Raw genomic sequence first — 23,379 nt, 5'->3', positions numbered from 1 at the left:
ACCAGGTCTCCGGGCTTGGAATCCAGTCATCTGGATGAGGACAACTGTCGTGAAGTCCACCGCCAAAGAAAATGAACGGGAATCTGGCTTGCTTCAGCTCCTGTGAGTCCTAGTGCTCTCACAATTTTTCCCATTGTACTTTTTTTTTCCTTTTTGTTCAGTCAGTTGTTTGTTAAAGCTGTTAATTTCGAATTCACCATAAACTTGCAACTGATGATCAGTGGAAATAAATTAAAATGTCAATAAATCCTTTTAGTTTTATTAATTAATTTTCTTCAAAATTTAACATACCCCTGAAGTGCCCTCACAACCCCACAGAGGTACATGCGCCCCATTCAGGGAACACTGGTTTAATGGAACAAAAGCACACCAGGAGGACAACGATAATAACAGAATAGAAAAACAAAACAAAACAAAACCCTCATAAAACGAAACAACTTTGAATGAGTATACAATGTCCTATGAAAAGTCATTCAGCCATATGCTACTCTGTGAATAAAATGACAGTGCAGCATGGTTTTGGCAACAAACAACAGCTGGCCATGCATACATAAAGAACTTACGTCCAGTTTGTGCATATCAGATAGACACATGGAAACAGTAACTCTTTTGAAAACATCTTATGGGAAATTTCACAATTCACCTTCAAAGGTGACCTTGTGGCAAGCAATCACGCTCATCATCAGCTACACAATGCGTCCCAAAAGCCGACCTGACCCTGTCTTTTGAAAAGACAAGGGAGCATTTTGGTATCAACTGCAGCGGACGGTGCGATAGAGAAGAATAAAATAGCACCTGGTTGACTGACAGCAGGACAGAAGGGGGATAAGTGAATTGTGCGAGTTGGGTGGGTGGTACGAGAATACGACAGGGTCGTAAGTTCCTGTCCGTCACTGAAGGAAGGTGGGCTACAAAAAGTGAGCTAACCTCTTTCTTGCTTTAAACGTGCGCTGGTAATTGTCTCAAATGTCACATCAAAACGGATCTCATTTTAGGAAACACACAACCCACAATTGCAGATGTGGGTGGACTCGGATGAAGAAGTCAGAAAACTAGCTTTCGCCACATTCGCCTTTTGTATTTCTTTCTGTTGGATAATTTAAAAAAATCTCTACACTAAAAGCGCTCTGAGAAATGTTCTATTGGTACAAATTTTATGGTGCACCTAAAAATCCCCAATTAGCCGGGAATTTGAAAGTGCACCTTATAATCCGGTGCGCCTTATATATTGGAGAATATTGTGGATAGAATTGGAAAATGAATAGTTACAACTAACTCATTCAATGCCAAAACGTATAATTAAGTTTTCAGAAGCGTTGTCTCTGTGTGTTAAAACGTACCAAAAACGTTTTTCTATTTTAAAAAAGAACCATTATCAAAGGTTTGGTGCAGCTCAATAGTAAGTGTCACATCTCTGGGAATTCATTTTGTAAAAAACCTTATTAGATGGCAGGAGTGGCTTTGATTAGCTCTTTGTCCACACATCGAGGAAGACCCCACTTCTTAGTGTTCCCTTCATGTAGCGCTTGAGAATGGGCCCCAAGTATGCGCAGTAAAGCAGCGCGTTTGTAGCTAAAACAAAACTAAATAGACATGCAAAATTTCGATGGCAGCTCATTTGTAAAATGATCTTTTATTGTTGTTTTGAACAATAGTTTCATGTAAGTATGAAACATATTGTGATTGATTGAATAAAGATTTTTGTATGTTGGCCTCGAGAGGGATGTGTGACACCACAGGAAACGATGCCCCTACGACCTAAATGGTTAAGAGATCTAACCAACCAACTCTTTTTTGATTTGCGGTTAGCATGTCTCAGTTTAGCTGAGAATGTATCATCAGTATGGTTAGCAAGCTAACGGGACTTTTTGGACTTATCTTTTATGGGTTAAGGTTGAGGCCACTGTCCCATTAAACTGCAAGGACAGAAAAGAAGTCTGGTTATTCACTAGCTGTCTAGCAGGGGAAAAAGGGGATACCGCGGAGAGAGGACAGCGCAGTAAATATTTATGAATCAATGACTTTTAGTGGTGAGACCAGATGTCATACTGTTAAGTTATGATCTCTGAAATAATTTATCTTAATCTAAATTAATTTATTTTTTGCGCCTTATATATGAAACATAGATCACAAAAGAATATTCTTTGGGGTTCCGCCTTATAGTTTGGAAAACGCCGTATTCTTCAACATTCTATGAAAGTACTTCCCTAAAATCTTTACAGTCTTTGTGCTTCTAAATTATATTTTGTATCCGCGCTTTTTCAGACTCCATACTCCCTCTTGATAAATGCTTATGTCTTAGAAATGTTTAGAATCATACGCTGCAATCACACTCATGCAAAAACCCTAAATAAATACAACTGCTTCTGCTTTTGTGATTGCCACTGCAATTTATTCAATAGATGTTAAACTTGTAGCTTAAAATGTCCCCTCTTTTCTAATATACTGTAAAAGCACAGATGAAGACATACGTTAAAGAAATAATTTGCCTTACAGGATGTCAGAAACATGCAATATGTACATTCCACAGAACGTACATCTATTGTTCATATCCTACTCACGACTGATAGACAAACACGCGAGGACAGCTTTGTTTTTTTGAGGGGTGCGCCTTATTATCCGGTGCACTTTATAGTCTTGAAAATACAGTTAGCTTAATTCAGAGGTTCATTCCCCAGGGCACATACAGTAGAAGCCTCAGTAACCACATATGGAACAATAGCTGGCGTATAATCGCCTTTATTTTTATTTTCATGATGTCACAGATCTCGCACCTTGCTTTATGACTCGCAACAGAGAGCAAAGAAGGCAAAAAGGGCGGCGTGAAAATGAGAGGAAAAAGCAAGGGCGGGGGGAAAACAAATGATGTGGATCCCTCATTGTTCTTTCTCCATGCCCTCATTCCAGTCAGGGTAATAAGAGAACATTGTGATTTACTGTCAGCGAAGCGCAAGAGTGCATCAGAGAGAATCCACTGCAGCAGGGGCCATTAAAATAGATTTAACTTCCCACAGTATTAGGCCAGATGTCTAAACTTCTATTATATTTCAATCAGCCATGACCTTGGTCTCCATGTGATGAGAAAGATCACTAGTAGAATGAGAGAGAGTGAGCGAGAGTAAACAGGAAATACACACAGAAAGCCAATAGGAATATCCAACAACTTAGTCGCGCTAAATCCCTCCGCTCCATCGTGCCGCATTTACCACGGGATGCCGGGACCAAAATAGAGGCAAGGTTTAGAGTTAAGAGTATATGAATCATTGAGTGCCCTCTTGGTGCTGATAAGTTTCTGCTTTTTGCAGGGAGGGACGATGGTGCATTTTAAACAGCATCCCGGAGAGAGCCGGGGCGAGGGGCAGTATCGGGCGCAACACTGAAAAGAAGTAATTGGTTCCCGTTAATAGGGACTACATTCAAAAAAGTAGTTGTGTTGCTTCACTTTGCCTGTTTGTCATATGGGGCCGCCTATGCACACTCATTCGCCGGAAAAAGGAAGAAACATTAGGAAGTTGGGCTAGCTCATTGTGTGGATATGATTAAAGTCACTTTTGCCATCTAATGGTGATTTATCATACTGAAATAATTCCAAGAGGCCTGTTACTTACCGATGAGCAGCGCCAAACCCTTTAAACTAGTTTTTTAGATTGAAACAAGAACATTTAGTTGTTGGATAGGTGTGATTGTGTGGGGGACTATGATAGGCTGCTGTATGTTGTCAGTCCAACAGCTGGGGTGTGCCAGTCAACTCCCCATATAAAAAAATAAAAAACTCAGAAGGATAGCGGCTGCTAGCTTTTGCCGGATTGTTACATTAAAAATAATTTTATCAATTAAATCAGACTCTAAAGAAGGTCAGAAGAACACAAAGAATTGGGGATTGGAGGTGATGGTGTGTTGTGGCTTTTCGCTCATACCTGAAAATGCGCGTGCTTTTGATGAATATCCTCGGATTAAAACCATTCATTTAACTGCAAATATGTGTTTTGTGTTATTATTTGTTTATCTGTGGTTGGTATTTTGTAACAATCATATAACTCTCAGTCGGTAACGACGTCACTTCAAGGTAAGTTTACCCCTTGAGGTCTTTTATGAAAGTGTGACACTACTTCACAGATTTTCACTTTTTGCGGGTAGTTCTGGTCCCCATAACCGCAAAAATTGATGAATTCCTTTATATACAGAGTAAATTGCTTTAAATTACATTTATGTAATTCAGTATATTACTTGGGTAGTGTTAACGGTTTCCCACCCGAATTAATTCGACGTAGCCTCATATTGTTTCTCGCATTTATCATGAAGGAAGTAATAAGATAATCATATTTTAATTTTCGTTTTCAATTATGGATTTTTCAGTAAATTGATATGGATAATGATTGATCAGTCCAGAAGGAAAATAGTAGAGACACACAAAGAAATAATGCATGTGTTTGATACAATAAAATACAATTGAGTACATGACAAAGGATAATTGAATGACACAAAAGAATAAAAGGACATTGTTGACACAAGCATTCACAGTCTTCGAAAACAGGAACGAGGAAAGAAATTCACTATCAATAATGGAATTATTGATCCATAAACCTAGTTACAACAATCAACTTATTTAGAGGACCGGGAATTCCTTCAAAACATGCCAGAAATGAAGTATTATTTGCCCTCGCACCAAAACATGATATATTTTCTTAGTTTACCTTTCGGGAACAAAAAAAAGTATCTTGTTGCAAAACTTTTTTGAGAAGGATGGCATACCAGAAGACGCCGGCCTTCTGCTTTCAGGTCTGGACCGGATGGAGTCTCGGCGTTCTGAAGAAACTAAGACCAGCCAGTGCTCTCTCAAGCCACCCCCCCTTGTTTTTTACTTTTTAACAATGTAGCATCCTTACATCAAGTCCTGCATCCATTTCATGCTCATGAAAGCAGAGCAGAGGTCGCTGCTTATTCCATTTGTGAGGCTGACGGTAATTGGACTTATTGGCGGGCATGGGCTGACCTACATAAAGAACCACGGATCTGTTTATGGCTCTTTGGAACCTCCCGTTGCATCGCCGTTGATGTTGCGCCGATGTAACTGATGTTCCTGCAGCTCTTTTTTCATATATTGATTTTTATCGTCTCAAAAAAGTGTTTAGCCTGACTTGACAACACTAAACTTTTCAAATTTGAATATAATTCTAGACGCTCCCGACCTCGCCAGCGGCTTTGTGTGACCTCAAAGTCAGATTGAAACGTGTGTTGGCGTTTTCAGACACTTGATTTTTATTGCTTGTCCTTACTTCAATGTCCCTTTATGGCAGCGAAAGACACGCAGATTCAAAGATAAGGGTGAGGAGAGTGGCAGTAGGACTATTACGGTGCATTCTGAGTCACTATTGAGTAACCATGCCTTCGCCTACATCAGGGTGTGTGGGGCAAGGGTGTACTGAAGTGACTCAGAGATGGATGGCGAGGAGGAGGAGGCAGCGATAGAAGAGTTAAAAGTATTTTCAAAGCGATATTTTGTTGTTCGACATAGAACGTGTAGTGCTCCTCCCTAAAATTATGCAAATATGTTGCAAATTATTTCACGCGCCGGGGGACTTGGGAAATTTAGTCTCAAAGTTGACCCATCAGGTTTGTTTGTTGAAGAACGGTGACAACGTTGAAGGAACAGAACACTTTCAAAATGGCGAATACCACTAACACGACATGTAAGGCCAGCTATAAAACAGACAGCAATTGTAGTGTACAGCGATTGGGTACCATTCATTCATGGAAGTAGACGATTGTGGCTATTTTATGGTGTTATTGTCCGGACATCTCCCCATTAGCGTCGGGGCTGCTATGGGATTTTCTGTTTTGTTTTGCTCCCCGTTGGTGCTCGTTGGCTGCCCACCATGTGTTGTTTGACCGGTTAGCCTGGCAATAGCGTCAATTTAGCCGTGTCCCTTGGTTTATTCCTCGCCAGCTTCGCATTTATCAAAACCATTGCCTTTTTCCGTTGTTGGTTCCCTATTAGCCTCGCTGTTTAACATGTGTTTTTTGGACTATTTCAGAACATTTTGCATGTTCAAGAATTTGGGATTACCTATAAAGGCGGAAATTAGCTGTTTACAGGCCGAATCGAATCAGAATTTTTAATGATGGAAGTCCGAATAATCAACTGGATGGGCAAATCTAACATTTGTTGACTAGCTCTGACAAGTTAGCCACGGTGGAATTCAAAAAAGATTTTAACCTCACTTCTTCATTTAGGAACCTTGAAAGTAAAAACAATAAGCCTACGATCGGCCTTTAAGTAGCATGAAAACAACACAGGAAGCTCCCTACAGAGAACATTGTCATGTCAAACTATCAACATTGAAAAAAATGGAACATCTCAGAAACAAAGAAGGACATCCAAACTGTAAACAATTAACCACACTCTGCTGTTTTCATTGTGTACCAGTATTCAAGAAGTGGAATACAAAGACACACCCTTTGTATCAAGACTGGTTCTGTATAAATATACTGTTAAACTGGGAGCCTCCAACAATAACTGAAGCGCAAAAGTCCAAACTAACTTTAAAAAGGTGAACTAAGGAGTGACGAGTACAAAAAGAGGAAGTTTGCTAACATAATCACCTAACAAAATATGAAGTACGGTCCCACAATATCTGCAGTACAAACATCATGTTCCAATACCTTATGACAGTTTAAGGAAGTGCTAAGATCAATTTCCTATCATACTGGAAAGTACAAAAGGGATTTTTAGTTATCCTACATATCCACATATGAATTCATAATTAAATTAATGATGATCTTTTATTTCACAAGATTCTTAGTTATTACTCAACGTAAACTTAGCTTAGTCTTAATCTCTTTTTCTCAACTGCTGGGTCGTGACCCAAAAGTAGAACGCAGACCTATTTTGAGTGGGAAGCAGACCTTTATATCGGCAAAATAATGCTAAGGAAATAACAAAGTACTCCTATGAAGTAGATGACCCTGCAAATGCAAGTTGACACCTGCCATTTCACACCACAGAAAAAAAAGTTATGGTTGTTTAGACATGTCAAGCAAGGCCAAATACAGATCTAGTGGAGAATAAACACTAAACACGGATTTTATTATCTTGAACACGAAAGCAACTGAAGTATAACATTTTTAGATTCCATTGAAAATGCAGCTAATTGATCAATCAAGGGACAGTGTGTCGCTGTCTTGTGTAGTGTTTCTGAAAAAGAGTGCTAAAAAGCACAAAGAAGAATAAAAACTATACAGACTCAAAGGGACCAAATTGAGACATTTTTCTCATCATTCCTAGCCATTCCTTTTGCGAGCTTTGGATTTTTTTAGTGTAGGAGTAGCAGCAAGATGCCAGACAGTTGAGCCAGGTTCCTCTAGGTGAGGTTTATGTTAAGAAAAATGAATGCACAAATCCCACTTTCATGTATTTTAGAAAATGACTATACATATGTATTGAAATTAGTTATGCTTTTTATTTAAATCTATACATTTTTTTAACACTAGGAAGCGCTAAAATATACGTACTGTCACTTAAAAGGAATATTATTGCTCAAAGTCGTGATGATTGGTGTTCAATTTGTGTTCATATTTATCAAAAGTGAATACATTCAACTATCTCCAGATTAAACTCCACAATTCTTTCATTCAGTTTATCTGAAAAGTCGTTTTTTTTTTTATTATTTGCATCAAAACTCATCATTAGAATGAGATGGTGGGTCCTGAAATCAGATGAGAACCACAACCAATGGTCTAAACCTCACAAGCTAAACATTATCTACACTTTTAGATGGCTGAGCATTTATTATGCGTATACATGGTAAAATAGTCCTCTTTTTTATAATGAATGCAAAGCTAAGAAATGAATTTGCTTGTATAAAGTCAATCCACCTGAGATAAAAACATGAAGAAGAAAGATCCCCAATAAAAGAGATTCAGAGAGTCTATAAACAGACAAAAATAGACTAGAGTGACATAAAATATCATAGGGATCACAAGAGCGACTACAGAGCTCTCTATTATAACAACGGCCACTGTTCTCTTCAAGTTGTCCAAATCAATTTTGACGCATGGCACAGCAAGACATCTGTCAGAAGAATTCACAGGAAGAAATTTACGACAGGGTTCGTACACCTTTTTCATGGCCAAATTCAAGCACTTTAAAGGACTTTCAGAGCCAATTTGCCAATTTATCTGATGAGAAAGAATCTGGGTGAATCATGTATTTTGCAGAGCCACACATTTTTCTACGATTTCCATGTGCAATTTTTAATCTCTTGGTGCTTACATCAACATATAATTGAGTAAATTGTGAATATATTGGTTGTGGAGAAAAATCTATCCCCATAAAGGTGTTGGGTAAAAATAACAGCAATATGTAATTACAGTTTATCTGCTGATGATAAGGATTCTTACGCCTCTCTGAGTAGCTCTGGAACGGTGCTCACCTACGTGGACAGCACTCCATTACCCTTATCCGGGTCGTCTGGACTGTCCGGTACCCTGAACGCTGCTGATTTGGTCTCCACTGTCCGTGAAACCGTGAAGGCCATGGTTCCAACCCTTGTCCGGGAAATAATGATGCCAGAAGTTGCCAAAATGTCGACTAGCCTAATGGAGGAAATGCTGGCAAGGGAAAGGGTGGCTGAGGAAAATAAAGTTTTAGAGTCTAATAATACTCGTAAATTCTTTTCATACATCAACCGTAAACTAATTTCTAAGGCATTTATTCCCAACCTGAAGGCATCTGACGGTACCGTTGCTACTGATAATGTTGATAATGTCCGTATATTAAATGATCAGTATGGCAGTGTTTTTGGTCGTGACAATGGTGTTTCACCCGACTTTCCCGGCAGAACTTCAGCTGTTCTAAATTCTGTGGAACTTTCAAAGGAGTTAATTCATAAATACTTGATAAAACTTCCCAGCAAATTTTCAGCCGGCCCTGACAAAATTCCAAATTTCTTGCTTAAAAAGCTAGCTAACTTTTTATGTGCACAAACCATTATTTTACCTGTTTTCTAGATCTTTTGAGGATTCACATCGGCCTGAGGACTGGCTTAGTGCTATTGTCTTACCCCTTTTTAAAGGGGGGGGGTGTGGGGGGCACAACAAGTGCAGCTAACTATAGACCAGTTAGCTTGACTAGCTGCATCTGTAAAGTGTTTGAGAGAATTAGTTCAAATGCCATATTGAAATTTATACGTTTAAGCAACATGGGTTTAGGTCCGGACATTCTACCATGACTAACTTGATAGCTCATTTGAATAATATTACCAGTATGTTTTTCGTTTGCAATATGGCTGGTCATGTTGTTTACTTAGACTTTTGCAAGGCTTTTGATAAAGTGTCTCATGTCAAGCTTTTACGAAAACTGAAATGTTATGGTATTAGTGGAAAACTGCTTGAATGGATAACTGCATACTTGTCAAATCGTAAACAATGCGTAAAAATTGACGATGTTCTTTCAGCGTGGTCGGAAGTTTGTAGTGGGGTACCGCAGGGCTCAGTACCAGGACCATTATTATTCCTGTTTTTTGTGAACGACCTACCCGAGGTCATTCAAAGTAGTGAAATCTCAATTTTTGCCGATGATGCTAGACTGTCGGCTTTCTTACCAAAAACCCAGGTTGCAGGAACAATTGATTATCTTCAAAATAACATTAAATCAGTTTTTCTTTGGGCCAAACAGTGGCCACTGCAACCGTCATCTGATAAATGCTTAGCACAGTCGTTTTTTCATGGTTCTGTTCCGCTGTATAGCATTAATGATCATGATTTGCATGTTGTTACTGAACATAAGGATCTGGGTGTCACTCTTACTTCAAACCTAAAGTTCATCACGCATATCGCCAAAATTACTAACAAAGCCAATAACGTAGCATCAAACATTTACAGAAATTTTTACAACAAGAACCCAGCATTCTTAGTTCGAATGTTTTGCGTGTATGTTAGACCCGGGTTAGAATATAACAGCGTTGTGTGGAAGCCTTACTTACTCAAAGACATCAACCTACTGGAAGGAGTTCAACGTCGGTATACGAAGCGGATACCTGGGATGCACAATTTGTCATATCCGGAAAGACTACAAAGGCTGAACTTGCACTTTTTGGAGCTCCGCAGAATTCGATTTGATTTAATTTTTGTGTTCAAAGTACTACATGGAATGATCAATGTGCCCTTTGATCAATTTTTTGAGTTCTGTCGTGTCGATGGTTTACGTGGCCACAGATATATAGTAAGTTACAGGTGCCTAGACCTACTAGCAACTTGCGTGGAAACTTTATTTCTTTCAGGATACCAAAAATTTGGAATTTTTTTGCCTGACCGGGTTGTTAGTGCAAATTCGGTGCAAACTTTTAAGCAAAGGTTGGCAGAGATAGATTTTTCAAATTTTCTTAGGGGAGGGAGCGTCAGGTGACCAAATTGGCCATGCTCACTCTCAGCATTAGTTTTGTGTCATGTTTTGATTAATGTATCTAACAATACTTTCAATAAACATTATATTACATCTTAAGTTGTAAGTCAGTTCTTCCCATTACAATTTAGCACTGAAAAAAAACTACCTTAATTTTTTGCAAGGCCCGTGATACAGTAAATGTCCACAATTGGTATGTATCCTTGCACAAATACACATTTCATATTGCCCTGTTTATGTGTAGCATGATTCGGTCCTCTTTGGTGTTACCTCTAGGGGGTGATGCCGCTTAAAAATCAATGCCGTACAAACTAATGCCAGCTGCATTCAATCACGAGGGGAAAAGAAATACAATAAAAAAGTTAAGCTACCAGAGAGCGGATTCAGCATCATTTTTAAGCAGTTGTTGGTAAACATGGCAACAATTGCAAGCATTTAAAAACCCTTGACCAAAAAATCAAGCACTTTTCAGTCCTGGAAAACAAATAATTAAAATTCAAGCATTTTCAAGGATTTCAAGGACCCGTCTGAACCCTGTTAGTACATTTTCAGGGACTAGTGGCCCGTTCCTCTGCTTTATATGAACACAAAGCAACCTAAAGGGACATACACAGACTAATTTTAACCCCCCTCAAAAACGAAAATAAGAACCAACTTCTCCACATACACAGCTGCTCTCTAAGTCCTCCTTTTGTTGTCTTTCATTTTCCCTTCACTATCTAATGTGTTCAGTGCGCACATGCTTGCAGGCTAATTACAGAGTGAACAGAAACCAGCCAAAATGTTCCAGAATATACATGGGCATGTATACACAAACGGCCAATGAACAGGCCTGATATGAATCCAACAACCACTTATTGTCCATTGTACCAAATTAGAAAATGTGTGGTAACAGTTGAAGGTAGCCATTTTGGTTTAGTGGTCAGTCTTGTCGTGCAGCTATTATCCAGCAAACAAAATATACACTGCTAGATTATTTGACACAGGCATAATAATCAAAATGAAGTGAGAATAGTTCACCAATGGTAAGGATGGCTACAGAGGTACTGGGGAGGGGCTTGAGGCAGCTCTCATGCTCTAAAGTGACAGACAACTTTTAATTGCCACAAGAATAGCACTTAAATTCATTTTAACAGATAAAAGTCAATCATTATTTTTGTGAACTGTTCTGCAACATCATAAGAAGTGTAATGTTACAATTGCTAATTCCTTGTAAAAGTTTGTCTTAAAATACCACGTTATGGTTGTATAAAACCAAATCCTACATGGAGCCTGAACTACTCAGCCATACACTGAAGTTAGCATTATCATATTTTCTGGACTATAAGTCACACCTCAAAGCTCCAAATTGGCCAGATATTTGAAGGTGTGCCTTATACAGTGGATAATATTGTGGACAAAATAGGAAATGCATTCAGTATTTTTACGGTTTCACGGTATTCTATCATATTTTTTATAACCTGGTGCGCATTATAGTGCAAAAAATACGGTACCTAATTTTGCCATTGCTGTAATGGTTCTTGATAGAAGTACTGTGCAAACTGAACGACATTTTGACACGGTGAGAAAGATGGGACACATGGAACACATCACTATGATATAGAAACTATACAGTGGTCAAAACCTTGAAAACATCTTGTTTGAATGAAGTGATTGCGTCCAAACAGACAGTAAACGGCCCACTTTAAAGCTGTTCTTGATTAGTGGCTTTTTCTTTTTAAGAGTACAGAGATGTTATGTGTAATGCAATCTTCCTGGCTGTGTCAAACTGCGAGCTCACTATGCAGACTGTGGAAGATGAGAACAATGGACACTCTGTTCTGGCTACATGCACTTTTCTCACTGGCATGCATCATGGTAAAGCTTCTATAAGGTCTTGAAACCTCAGTCAAAAGTCGCAGTAAGTGGCTCTTCTTTCATTAAGGGCATGCTCAATCTACTGCGCCTGTCGAGGAAATGTTATACAGGATTAGATATATTCCACATGAATATATCATACCTGTTTCAAATGGAACGACAGCATTATTTCATATTTAAGACTGGAGGTGAGCTTCAAATATATAAACATCAGCAATGCATTGCCGTAGGCTGCTACTTAAGGAACTACAATGATTTGTCTGATGCAATGTTGAACCATTAATTAAATGAAATGCATAAAATTAAGCACTGATTGAAATGGACATCAAATTTCTCGGGATATTGCATCTATCTCTCCCTCCATCCATTATCTGCACCGCTTATCCTCAGTAGGGTCGCGGGGGGGCTGGACCTCATCCCAGCTATCTTTGGGCAGTGGGCAGGGGACACCCTGGACTGGTTGCCAGCCAGTCGTAGGGCACAAAGGGACAGACAATTCACAATTTGGACCGTCCAATTAACCTGACATGCATGTTTTTGGAATGTGGGAGGAAACCGGAGTGCCAGGAGGAAACCCACGCAAGCACAGGGAGAACATGCAAACTCCACGGATATTGCATCTAATTATAAATTATTGAATATTTAAATAATAAAACTATAGTTATTTGCGAATCATCCAAAGACTTTATATTGACTGCTCTGTCAGCACATCGGGTTGGATAATTGCTTTTCAATATGAGTCTATGTTTCAAGTTTAAAAATGGTCAGGTTTGATTTTGTTTGGACATGCAATTTTTTTTGAGACCCCTTGTTGTTACTCTGTTTTAGGATTTGTTATTAAATACCATCTATTTTTAGCACACCCCTGCCTCCAGCTTCTGCTTCCCTTTACTTGGCTCTACCTGCAAAATATAACAAAAGTGCCATTGCAAAAGAAACAGAATCAAATTTGGAAAGTTTGTTTTCACTCTTATGCATGAATGATTTGCCAAAAATCTTTACAAGCCCAGCAGGCCACCAGGCCTTTATTTTCGCATCACCAGGCTACCAATAAAAGGTCATTTGTAACCAACCTTTTCAGCCGTAGAGTAGTAAACCAACCACTGGCTATTGTGCCATACAAATGACATTGACTAGGTCCAGTTACTGCAAATTGAATATTAAAAAAAGGAAAAATACACTATTGATCAAAAGACATTATTGGAGAAACTACAAATACCTCACTTCAGATGATTAATATTCATATTAAAAACTGTAGATCATTTTATTTTATGAGGATGCACAGTATTTCCTGCACTATAAGGCACAACAGGTATCTAGGGAGACCTCCAAAAATTGTCTTTTGTCATATATTTTTCATATATAATGCGATTCGGGTTTGATTTTTGTAGGATGCAGGGTTTTGCAATTTTGGTCCGAAATGTTATTCTATTGATCTATCATTGCACAAATACGGTAGTATACTATACAGCTTTGTGTTGTATCACAAACAAATAAATACTGTATGCGTTTCCCTATTTGATCCACTGTATTTTCGGGTATATAAGATGGACCAGGTTATTATAATAATGAAAACTATACCATTTTATTTTGAAGTGACTTTCAGGACACTTAAATTCACTGTACACAGAATATGTGGCCCTGTCAAAAATGTTGCCAATTTGGTGTTCTTAGGTGCGCCTTACATTCTGGAAAATACAGTAACTCAATGAAAATGATATGCCTTCTAATTCTACTGTAAGTAACATCAAGCACCAACTCCAAATTGGTTGCCAAGTGTTGTGGTAACAACTCTCTTCTGCATAATAAGGAACAGCAGGCTCCAATTTGACAGGTGGCTCTAAATTTAGGCTTTCATCAACATTAGCGAAAGTGAAGGTCAAGTTATTTATTATTCTGCTTAGTATTTGAAACCATCAACACTCCACCCAAACCATGCAAAATACTTTCGCATTTCAAACTACCGTGGTGCATTGAAGGGTTTTGAAAATGAAAGCCATAGAGTGAACTTTGTGTTTGTGTTTCAGAGTTTCAGGACTGGTAAGTAAGCTTTTCTTTTGACATTACTGACAGAGCATCAAGTGCAGCTGAGATGTTTTGAAAAGTCCAAATTGCTTTATCCACTAAAAAGCTGTTTGTTGACAGAACAGTGCAGACAAGCCAAGGCAGCCGCTGATTGACGCATGGCCGCCGCAGCGGAGAAAGTCCCAAACCGGATATTAATCACAATTAGCGCATGAACGTGTATGCATGTAAAGTGACATAATTAGGGCAGGCTCGTGAATGTGGCGAACAATAATTGACCCCCAGTCTGTTTTGTGAGCTATAAGTAGACGACAAAGCTTTAAAGCTACCTCTCAACCGCTTATTACACTCACTCAATCTCTAAATCGAAGGTTAGACAACCTTATGACTGTACGGTAATCAAAAGTGTGTGTTTGAATTCAATTGAATTACCTTTTTTTGTCATTGATATCAACATTGTGAAACATTGTAGGCAGTGGGATTAGACATGGCACTCCAGAGTAAATGTGTCGAATAGACTTCAAAGAGATGATGATATAAAATACTGTCAGGATAAATAGACAATACTAAATATAAAGTAGACCTTTGAGAATGGCCCAAGTGAAATAACATTTATCAGCCGCGAAAAAAAAAAAAAAACATTCAGCAGTAACAACAGAAATTCCAATATATGTCTCAGGATATGTTTCCACATTTTTGCACACTTGATTATGACGGTATTGGCTAACTCATTAAACGCCAGATGTTTTTATCGTAATTGGGAAACCCCGTGCCAGTCATTTTTTGACCCATTTTTGAAGACCTACAGAAAATATTTTTTCGTCACTACATAAGCATAGGACACTTCAAAAGAAAGCTTGAACCCTCATCTTTTATTAGAAAACAAGTTTTTAGCTTTTACCATTGTTTAGTTACCAAAGGAAGAAAATTGCTTCTTGCTTCTTGAAAATAGTTGTTTCTAAGAAGACCTCAGAGAAAAACAGCTTATTGTGAAAGTATGTGTTTCAAGCAGAACTTTGGGGCTTTTATGTTGCATTTGCCATACGTTCCTGACCCCTGAACTAAGGAAAGGTATTACGATAAATTGGTGGAAATATAAATGATCAGTGCATTGGGTTTTAGCTCATCTTTATGACAGAAGAGAAAAGGATAAAGGTTTAACACAGCTTACACATTTAGCACCTAAAAAAAATGTCACATGCAATTACAGCGCAGAAAGTGACAAGCGGTTGTGTGTTTTTGCAAACCCGCTGGTCCTGGCCTGTCATTGACGGTATTTATTAAGGTGTTAATTGAAGGGAAGGGGGTTCAACCTCACCATGATTTAACTGTCTTTTCTGACTGCTGGATCAACAAATCACAGCATTCCAAAACGTAGCATATGCCTGGCAGCTGGGAGCACTCAATGTCGCTCCTGCCCGTACCCCCCGACTGTGACCATGACTGTGCAACCATAGCAAGTGGTGTGATGTGGCAGCTCTAAACTAGCAGTGGCACGTAGGCTCATGCCGTGATATCACACTGAGAATGGTGTAATCCACATGCCATGTTTAAACTAACATAATCTCTCAAAAGGCACACAACTTGTGGTTGGTTGAGATTGATGTAATGGTTATCTCTTACATTAGGAGAAAAAGTGAAAACACCAATGTCGCTTTGAGTGGGTGATGGTAAAGGCAGTAGAACAGTAATAATTGATTCACTTCTTAGTTACATGCTTTAAATTCTAGTTACAGAAATATTATTATTTTGGGGTTAATTTATTGATCTTTTGAAATTGTGTGGATTTTTCCTTGTGCATTGTGTTGTACATTCTGATCGGCTTAACATTCGCACCAACCCATTTCGGATTATGTGTCAACGATGTTTTGATCTGAGTTGTACACGTAGTAAAACAACTTGCTTTTTTCAAAAGCCATTTTTCCAGTAATTAAATCAAAACTACAAGCCCAATCAACAACGTAAGGGCCCGGTCACACAGCCGTTTGCGTCTGTATCGCGGCTGAATCACGACCAGAAATTTCTGCCCGTGAAGCAGATGCTGTTGGACGCTTAGAGATCGCGATACAGACGAGATACAGCCGTGCTTTACACGTGGCAAGAACTTCACACGCGGTTGGCCAGCGGGAAAAAGTTTTACGCTGCTCAAAACTTTAGACCACGGGTAACAACGGGCGGCACACGTGGTACACACGCGGATATGACGCGGTACAGACGCGGAACGACATGCTATGGTCGCTGCCAGGGCGTGGTTACATGCGGGTAATCGCGGGTGGAGCACGGTCATAGCACGTTTGTTCTGCGCCTGTATCGCGGCGTTATCACGTGAATTAGCGTGTGTAACACGTGTGACGGTCAAACGCCTTTCTCCGCGTATATACAGCGCGATTTGCCGAGCACACGTCAGTTGTGCTCGAGACGTCAAGGGGTGAAGATGGATCCCCGTCACCGTAGTGACCTCGTCTTAATCCATTTTTATTTCTTGACATTTCTTTTCATTTCATAACAAGATAATAAAATAAAAATGAAAAACTATTACAATAATAATATATTGGCTTCTTCTTCGGTGCCATAGCTTGAAATCTTTATCTTCACGGGACTGTGTCTTGAGCGGTAATAATTTCTACAGCCCGGCTCGTCAGCTTTTATACCCGTGGTCCACACGCGAATATGACGTGGAACTGACGCGATGAGGAAGCGGAACGGTTGCCGGCGTCTGTTTCACGGGCATACCACGGATGAACAGCGGGTTGGCCAATTTTGCGCAATACAGACGCTAACGGCTGTGTGACCGGGCCCTAATGAAAAATAAATCGGAGTTAACTTAATTTAGGGCAAAAAATAGATTCTTGTATTGAAGCTTGATTGAACAGTCGGAAAAATAAGTACTTAGTCACCCACTAATTGTGTAAATTCTTCCACTTGAAAATATCAGAAAAACCTGTTATTGTCAACACGGGTAAACCTCCACCATGAGACACAGAATAAAGAATAAAACCCAGAAAATTACATTGTTTGATTTTTAAAGACTTTATTTGCAAATCATGGTTAGAAAAAAATACCAAAAGTTCATCTCAATCATTTGTTATGTACCCTTTGTTGGCAATAACGGAGGCTAAACGTTTTTGGTAACTCTTCACAAGCTTTTCACACACCTTTGCTGGTATTTTTCTATGTAGTCATCCTCTAGAACAGTGATGTTTTTGGGCCGACGTTGGATAACACAGACTTTCAACTCCCACCACAGATTTTCTATGGGGTTAAGATCTGGAGACTGTGTAGGCCACTCCAGGACCTTGCATGGTAGATGCCAAAGTTGTGAATGCGACTGTTAGTGCCCAGCATCAACAGGGTAAGAATCCAGATCGCCCCTTTTATGTTGTGTTTTTATGTTAAGTTTTTGCTCCTCCCCCCCGGCCATCGACCTGTTTGTTCTCGCTGTCAACGACTACCTTCGCTCGACACGGAAGTGCCTCTTCCGCGTTCCAGCTATCTGCCACCCATGATCGACGATCATCAGATCGTGGATGCAAGTCTTGTTCTCCTTCTTAATAAAAACTGAGTAAAACGAACGCAATTGTGTCCCGTCTCCGTTCCTGCTCTGTGACAATGTTAGCGACTTGGCTGTGACCTAAGGTTCACCACTAAGCAGAAGCTTCTTTTGAATAAAAGCTTTCTCTTTTGCTGTCACTCCCTTTCCACACCTAGGTCGCATGATTCATGATTGTTGTCTCTTGCGGGATTCCAGCCTCCTTTTTCCTTATCTCATGCAAATGTAAATGTTGAATTAGGCTTGAAAATTTTGTACCCTTTGGCCTTCTATAATGCGGCCTATTTGAAGGCACACGCTTTGGCTACATTCTATGACTAGAAAGACCCGTAGTGATGATCTACTACACACTGTCAATTTAAACCATCTAACTGAAAAATCCAATCACATAAATATAAAAGACACATATTTATTTCAGGTCTATGATGTCACATAAAAAGATGACAAATGTCCCCACATACCTGGTTTGGTGAACGAAACTCTTGGTTATTATCATTCATGTACATGTTGTCACCATCAAACTGTGGGGAGGAAACAAATAGAGACATTAGCATGCTATCCAGATAAATTTGACAATTGTATTTTCTACACGATAAGGCCAACCAGATTATAAGGTGTTACCCCAAAATAAAATCTTTTGGGATATTATTGTCATATCTAAGGTGCACCTGACAATAAAGTGGATGAAATTAAACCTACAGCAGGGGCTAGTGTTGCACAGAAAATAGACAAGTGCCATATTTGCATATTTATTGATCAGTCAGAATATATCACTAATAACAACTGCATAACATAGGATGAAGCGGGTATCAAAACCAGTTCATGTGATAGAGTGAACCAGATCATATCCGCTAGGGATACAGATGACACATGAAAAGGCATTAGGTCTTGATCCATTATCACACTATTTTTAAACCCGTTATCAAATTGCTGATGTTATTATTGGAACAGGCTGTGGGAATATTGTCAGTCTTTAAACTGGTCCGTGGTACAGCCGACTCGCAAAGTCTTTACAAAGCTCACTAGATTCATAACTGAATTAAGAGAAAGGCATGGTGGGATGTAATTAGGTCCCTAGCGCCCTGGTGGTTAAGATTTGGTGCTCTTACCATTCCTCAGGTTTAATCCCTGTTGCCACCATCATGATGCCATTGTGGTTATCTTTTATCAACTGATCAATAATTGCCTAAATATGGTATTTCCAATGTTTTCTCCAATGGTATTTCGCATCTCCAATGTTATCAGAACGCAACGTGCTCCAGATTATAAGGCACACAAATAGAATCAGCAGAGGGGCACCCTGGCAGGAAAGCCCTTTACAAGTGTCCTCATGTATGAGTTTAATGAATTAGTCACTTTGGTTAAACCTTAGATGTGTGGCATGGAACTGTGCGTAATAACTGTTTATCAGTGGAGTTAGTAATGGGGCTATGCAAGCTTAGTGTTAAGAGATTTGCTGCTCCGCGTGTGGGCCCTGTGGCTTGTGAGAAAGAGTGTGAATGAATCAGCAAGCAGCGGCGACACGCCGGCTCTTCTGGAGCAAGCTAACGAGGCATTGAAAGATAACTTGCTGCAGGTGCCAAAACATTGTCTGACGGGGGTTAGGACTCCAACAGTGACCCTCTTAACCTGCCCCACCGAGAGTGTCGGGCTGCCGCTTGAGTGTTCCAAGCAACACGCTAGCTCGTATGTCAAGTGCGCTGCAAGGAATAGCGTATTTTTTTGCACTTGTATTTTGTAATTCATTTTTCATACAAAAGGCATATGAAATTGAGACTACAATAAGAACTTTTGTGTGTACAGTTCCATATTAGTTCAATGCATTAATTAATATGTGCCACAGACCAAAATCGCAAAACATTGTATGCAATGGGAATCGAACCTGAGTAGTCGCAGTGAGAACGCTGAGAAATTTAAAGTAGACCACTAGTGGTACGGCTAACATATGAAATGGCATTAGAGCTTATCCTATTATCGCTCTATTTTTACGGTGCCACACCACGGATTTGTATAGTGCATTCTGTTAGGTTAAGCAGTATGGCCACTTTTTCAACTGTTTGACCTATCAGAATGCAATGTGAAAATGAGTCTTTCTGGTAGCGTGAGTAAAAATAGTTTTATAATGAGATATGTTCTAAGAAGGTATGTCATGCTAAAATTGGCTGTGAGGTTTGATCCAGACCTTCTGTTCTCAGGCTGTGCAGATTAATAAAAGAAGGTCAATTCCAAATTTTTAGCCTTTTTTTCATGTCATGCTTAATCATTAGTAACCCACCCTACATATTGTAATCATGTAAGACTATACCTTTCAAAACACAACACATTTAATTACCCGTCAAAACTACCTTTTTATGTGTTAGGATACCACTCAAAAATGCCCACTGTAAAAAAAAATAATCCATAACTTTTTAAAATGTATACAACAACAAAATATTGACCCAAAACTAGTATTTTATTCGACAGCTTCTTCATTCTGAAGCGAAACTCTTTGAAAGTCTTTGCGCGCGAATGAACTGCTCCAACGATTGCACGAGATTTTTGGTAAAATTGTGCCACTTCCTGTTTAAACAAGCATGTAGGTTTTTTTGTATTTAGACCGATTGTGTAAAAATAGAGTTAGCAATGTAATATACTGTTTTTTTCGTGTCAAAAGGTTGGCATGAATGCATTTATTCACAATGGGGAAAACGATTTTCATCTCATTGAACTTGTTTATTTTAAGAATAGAGTGAATGTAGTTTTATACATGAACCAACTCACCACGCTATAAAAAGTAAATACCTACCTTTTTGGGCCTGAGAGAGAAGTCATAACTTTTGACAGAAATGACCTAGATACTCGCTTCTTTTTGGACATAGTAAGACATTTATGGCGGGTCAGATTAAATAACCCAACGCGCCAGATCCTGTCTGCAGGCATTGTGTTCGACATGGCAGGTTTAACTTATCAGAATGCACTACGCAAATTGGTGTTCTAGGCATTGTGTGCAAAAATAGTGTGATAATGGGATAAGGTCTAATAACAAGTCATTTGTACCGTGGTGTTCCAGTAATACAGTGACTGTACCCTCACCATCGCTGGTACTCGGGTTTGATTGATCGTTACATACAATGTTTTATTATTATAAGATATTAATCAATATGAACAATTTTGGATCGAATACCGTGTAACCTCAACACTTTGTATGGTAAAGCATTTCCCAGCTTATCTGCCGCATTCTGCAATAAATGAGGCGTACCGAGTTACGAGGTGCACTTTCAAAATTCCTGGGCAAATTGGAGTTTTTAGGTGCGCCTCATGGTGTGGAAATTATGGTAATCCCTGAGGAATTCCCTGCGGGGATCAGATGTGACAAAAAGGTGATGTGGACAAGTTGCTTTCTGTTTTTAGCTCTGGAGAAAATGAGACTCCTTCCCCACAAACAGCTCAGCAAGTGAACAGGTGCGGTGTCAAGGTAACGGAGAAACTGTTACACTGTTAAAGGGAGAAGACATATTGTGAAACGCCCTTGGCTTCCAAAGGCATCGCACTTTTTCATGCCACTCACAAAGCAAATGAAACGAACCTTGACTGGGCCAGGTAATAACAATGGCGCGCACACACATGTACACGCAAAGAAACTCAATGTGTCAAATGAAGTCCCCTTTTTTGTTTGCAGACTGAGGTCACTCTTTGTAATATCACTGCGCAGAAGCCAGACAGCAGAGACAACATGATCAAACTCGACAGCGTTCCACTCCGGATTCCTCAGAAGTGAAGCTACTGGAAGCCCTTTCTAAATTCGGGTGGCCATCTTTGCTCACACACGCACAGGCGCAAAAAAGAAAAGAAAAGCCTTGAAGACAAAATAAGCCATACTGGAAAAGCGAGGAGAAGAAATAAAAGATGACATAGCTGGTTAAAAACCATGACCTTCATCAAGGTTTAAGCATTTGTCATCTGCAAAATCAATACACTTGAAATTACAAGGATCCAAGGTCCTATTTCTATTTTCGGAATATCCCCTGAATCCTAGATGAAAAAATGACAGTGTTTTGGAGATTTTAGGATTTACACCTGGTTTTCCAATTGCTTTAGACTAAAATGATCTTTGCATGGCAATATATTCACATTGGTCCAACCTTTTTAAATCTGAGGGCAAGTTTTTGTTTCTAATTAGCGCAGAGGGCACACAGTTTTATATGCATTTCTAAAATAACAACTTATTGTGTTATTAGTATGATGCTACTATGTTATTACCATGTTATTCATTGGAAGTAGGCTAAAATATACTCAATCAACCACTGCAAAATTAATTTTACTAGAAAATCACAATATACAGGGATCAGAATGGAGATTTTCATTTTCAGCCTTGAGGAACAATGCGGCCAATTTTTCTAACGGCCGCCAGGGTGCGCCAGAGCAATAAAGGAAAGAGTGAGACAGTCGGATTTTGAATTTGTTTGCTACGCAAGAGAAAAAGTGAAAAAGTCGGAATGCCTTTGGGGTTCAAAAACAGCGGAAATCCGCGGATCCGCGGAAAATTCTGATCCCTAAATATACAAAACAAGTGAGTTTGTCACGGTCGCCATGACGACCAGTATGCCACGCCCCCGAACTCAAGCTGAAGCAGATCAGCTGATTGCTGGTCTGCTATTTAAGGCTGGATTTTGGGTTTGGCGGGCGCTGGCTCATTATACATATCTACACAATCCCAGGTCTGTTATGCCTTGTCCTGTTTTAGGTTTAAACATTTTCCGTCTGTTATGCCTTGTCTTGTTTAGTTGAGTTGGAAGAAACTTGTTTGTTTTGTCATGTCCCAGAGTTATGGACAACTTTTATTTTGTTAAATAAAACCTATGGATTGTCAACGCATTTGAGTTCTCCCTTCCTGCCTCCTGCTTCCGTTCTGGTCCGGTCACTCCTTCGATCCCACCACGCCTCGTGACAGAGTTATATTCAGAACAAGTCCGTGGGCACCTCACCTGTCCTAAGGAGACACCCTAGTTCCCACGGGCATCATGTTGGAGACCCCTGCCTTAAGGGGAAAGTGTGTATTTTTTTTTACCACAAGATATCGCTGTATTGTCTAGTTAAACCAAAAACAAGTGCTAAAAAGCCCCATGAAGAACACAAACTACAGAGACTCGAAGTGACAAAAACGCAAACATGTTTTTGTAAAAAAAGGTCTGTCTGTGGTCTGATCTTTGGCCACAAAAAGCGCAAAAGATATAAGCTTTAGTAGGCCAAATTGTTTTTCAGAGTAACTTACTAGTAACTATCCTCTCTCTACCCATGTAACTGCACTGTTTTAGCGCGTTGCAAAAAAAGGTTAAATCCCTGCAAGATCACGCCATTCTCTAGTACCACCAACCATGTTTGGATCAATCTTGTAATTTATTTAAAATAAGCGTTGTAAATAAATTTAAATTAGAATAGATGGCAATATCTTTCACCATGATGATTCAATGACAATACAGACGCCCCCCTACTTACAACCATTTGACTTACGAAAAACGGTAGAAACTAATATTTAATAAGTTGGATTTTGTATTGTGTGCACCTT

At 39.4% G+C, this 23,379-nt stretch overlaps 1 protein-coding gene across 3 annotated transcripts in view; it reads right to left on the bottom strand.

Moving 5' to 3' along the window:
• Positions 1–23,379, bottom strand: part of LOC148369853 (TOX high mobility group box family member 2-like) — a 170,025-nt gene that overhangs the window by 64,110 nt on the left and 82,536 nt on the right. For all 3 annotated transcript variants that reach the window (XM_088332082.1, XM_088332083.1, XM_088332084.1), the window contains one exon: positions 18,296–18,355. In XM_088332082.1, coding sequence (XP_088188208.1) covers positions 18,296–18,355 — 60 coding nt within the window. The remainder of the gene's footprint in view (positions 1–18,295; positions 18,356–23,379) is intronic.

The sequence above is a fragment of the Urocampus carinirostris genome, chromosome 3, assembly GCF_059441175.1.
Source record: "Urocampus carinirostris isolate Australia breed hairy pipefish chromosome 3, RoL_Ucar_1.0, whole genome shotgun sequence".
Taxonomy (NCBI): domain Eukaryota; kingdom Metazoa; phylum Chordata; class Actinopteri; order Syngnathiformes; family Syngnathidae; genus Urocampus; species Urocampus carinirostris.
This window is presented reverse-complemented; position numbering and strand designations above follow the sequence as displayed.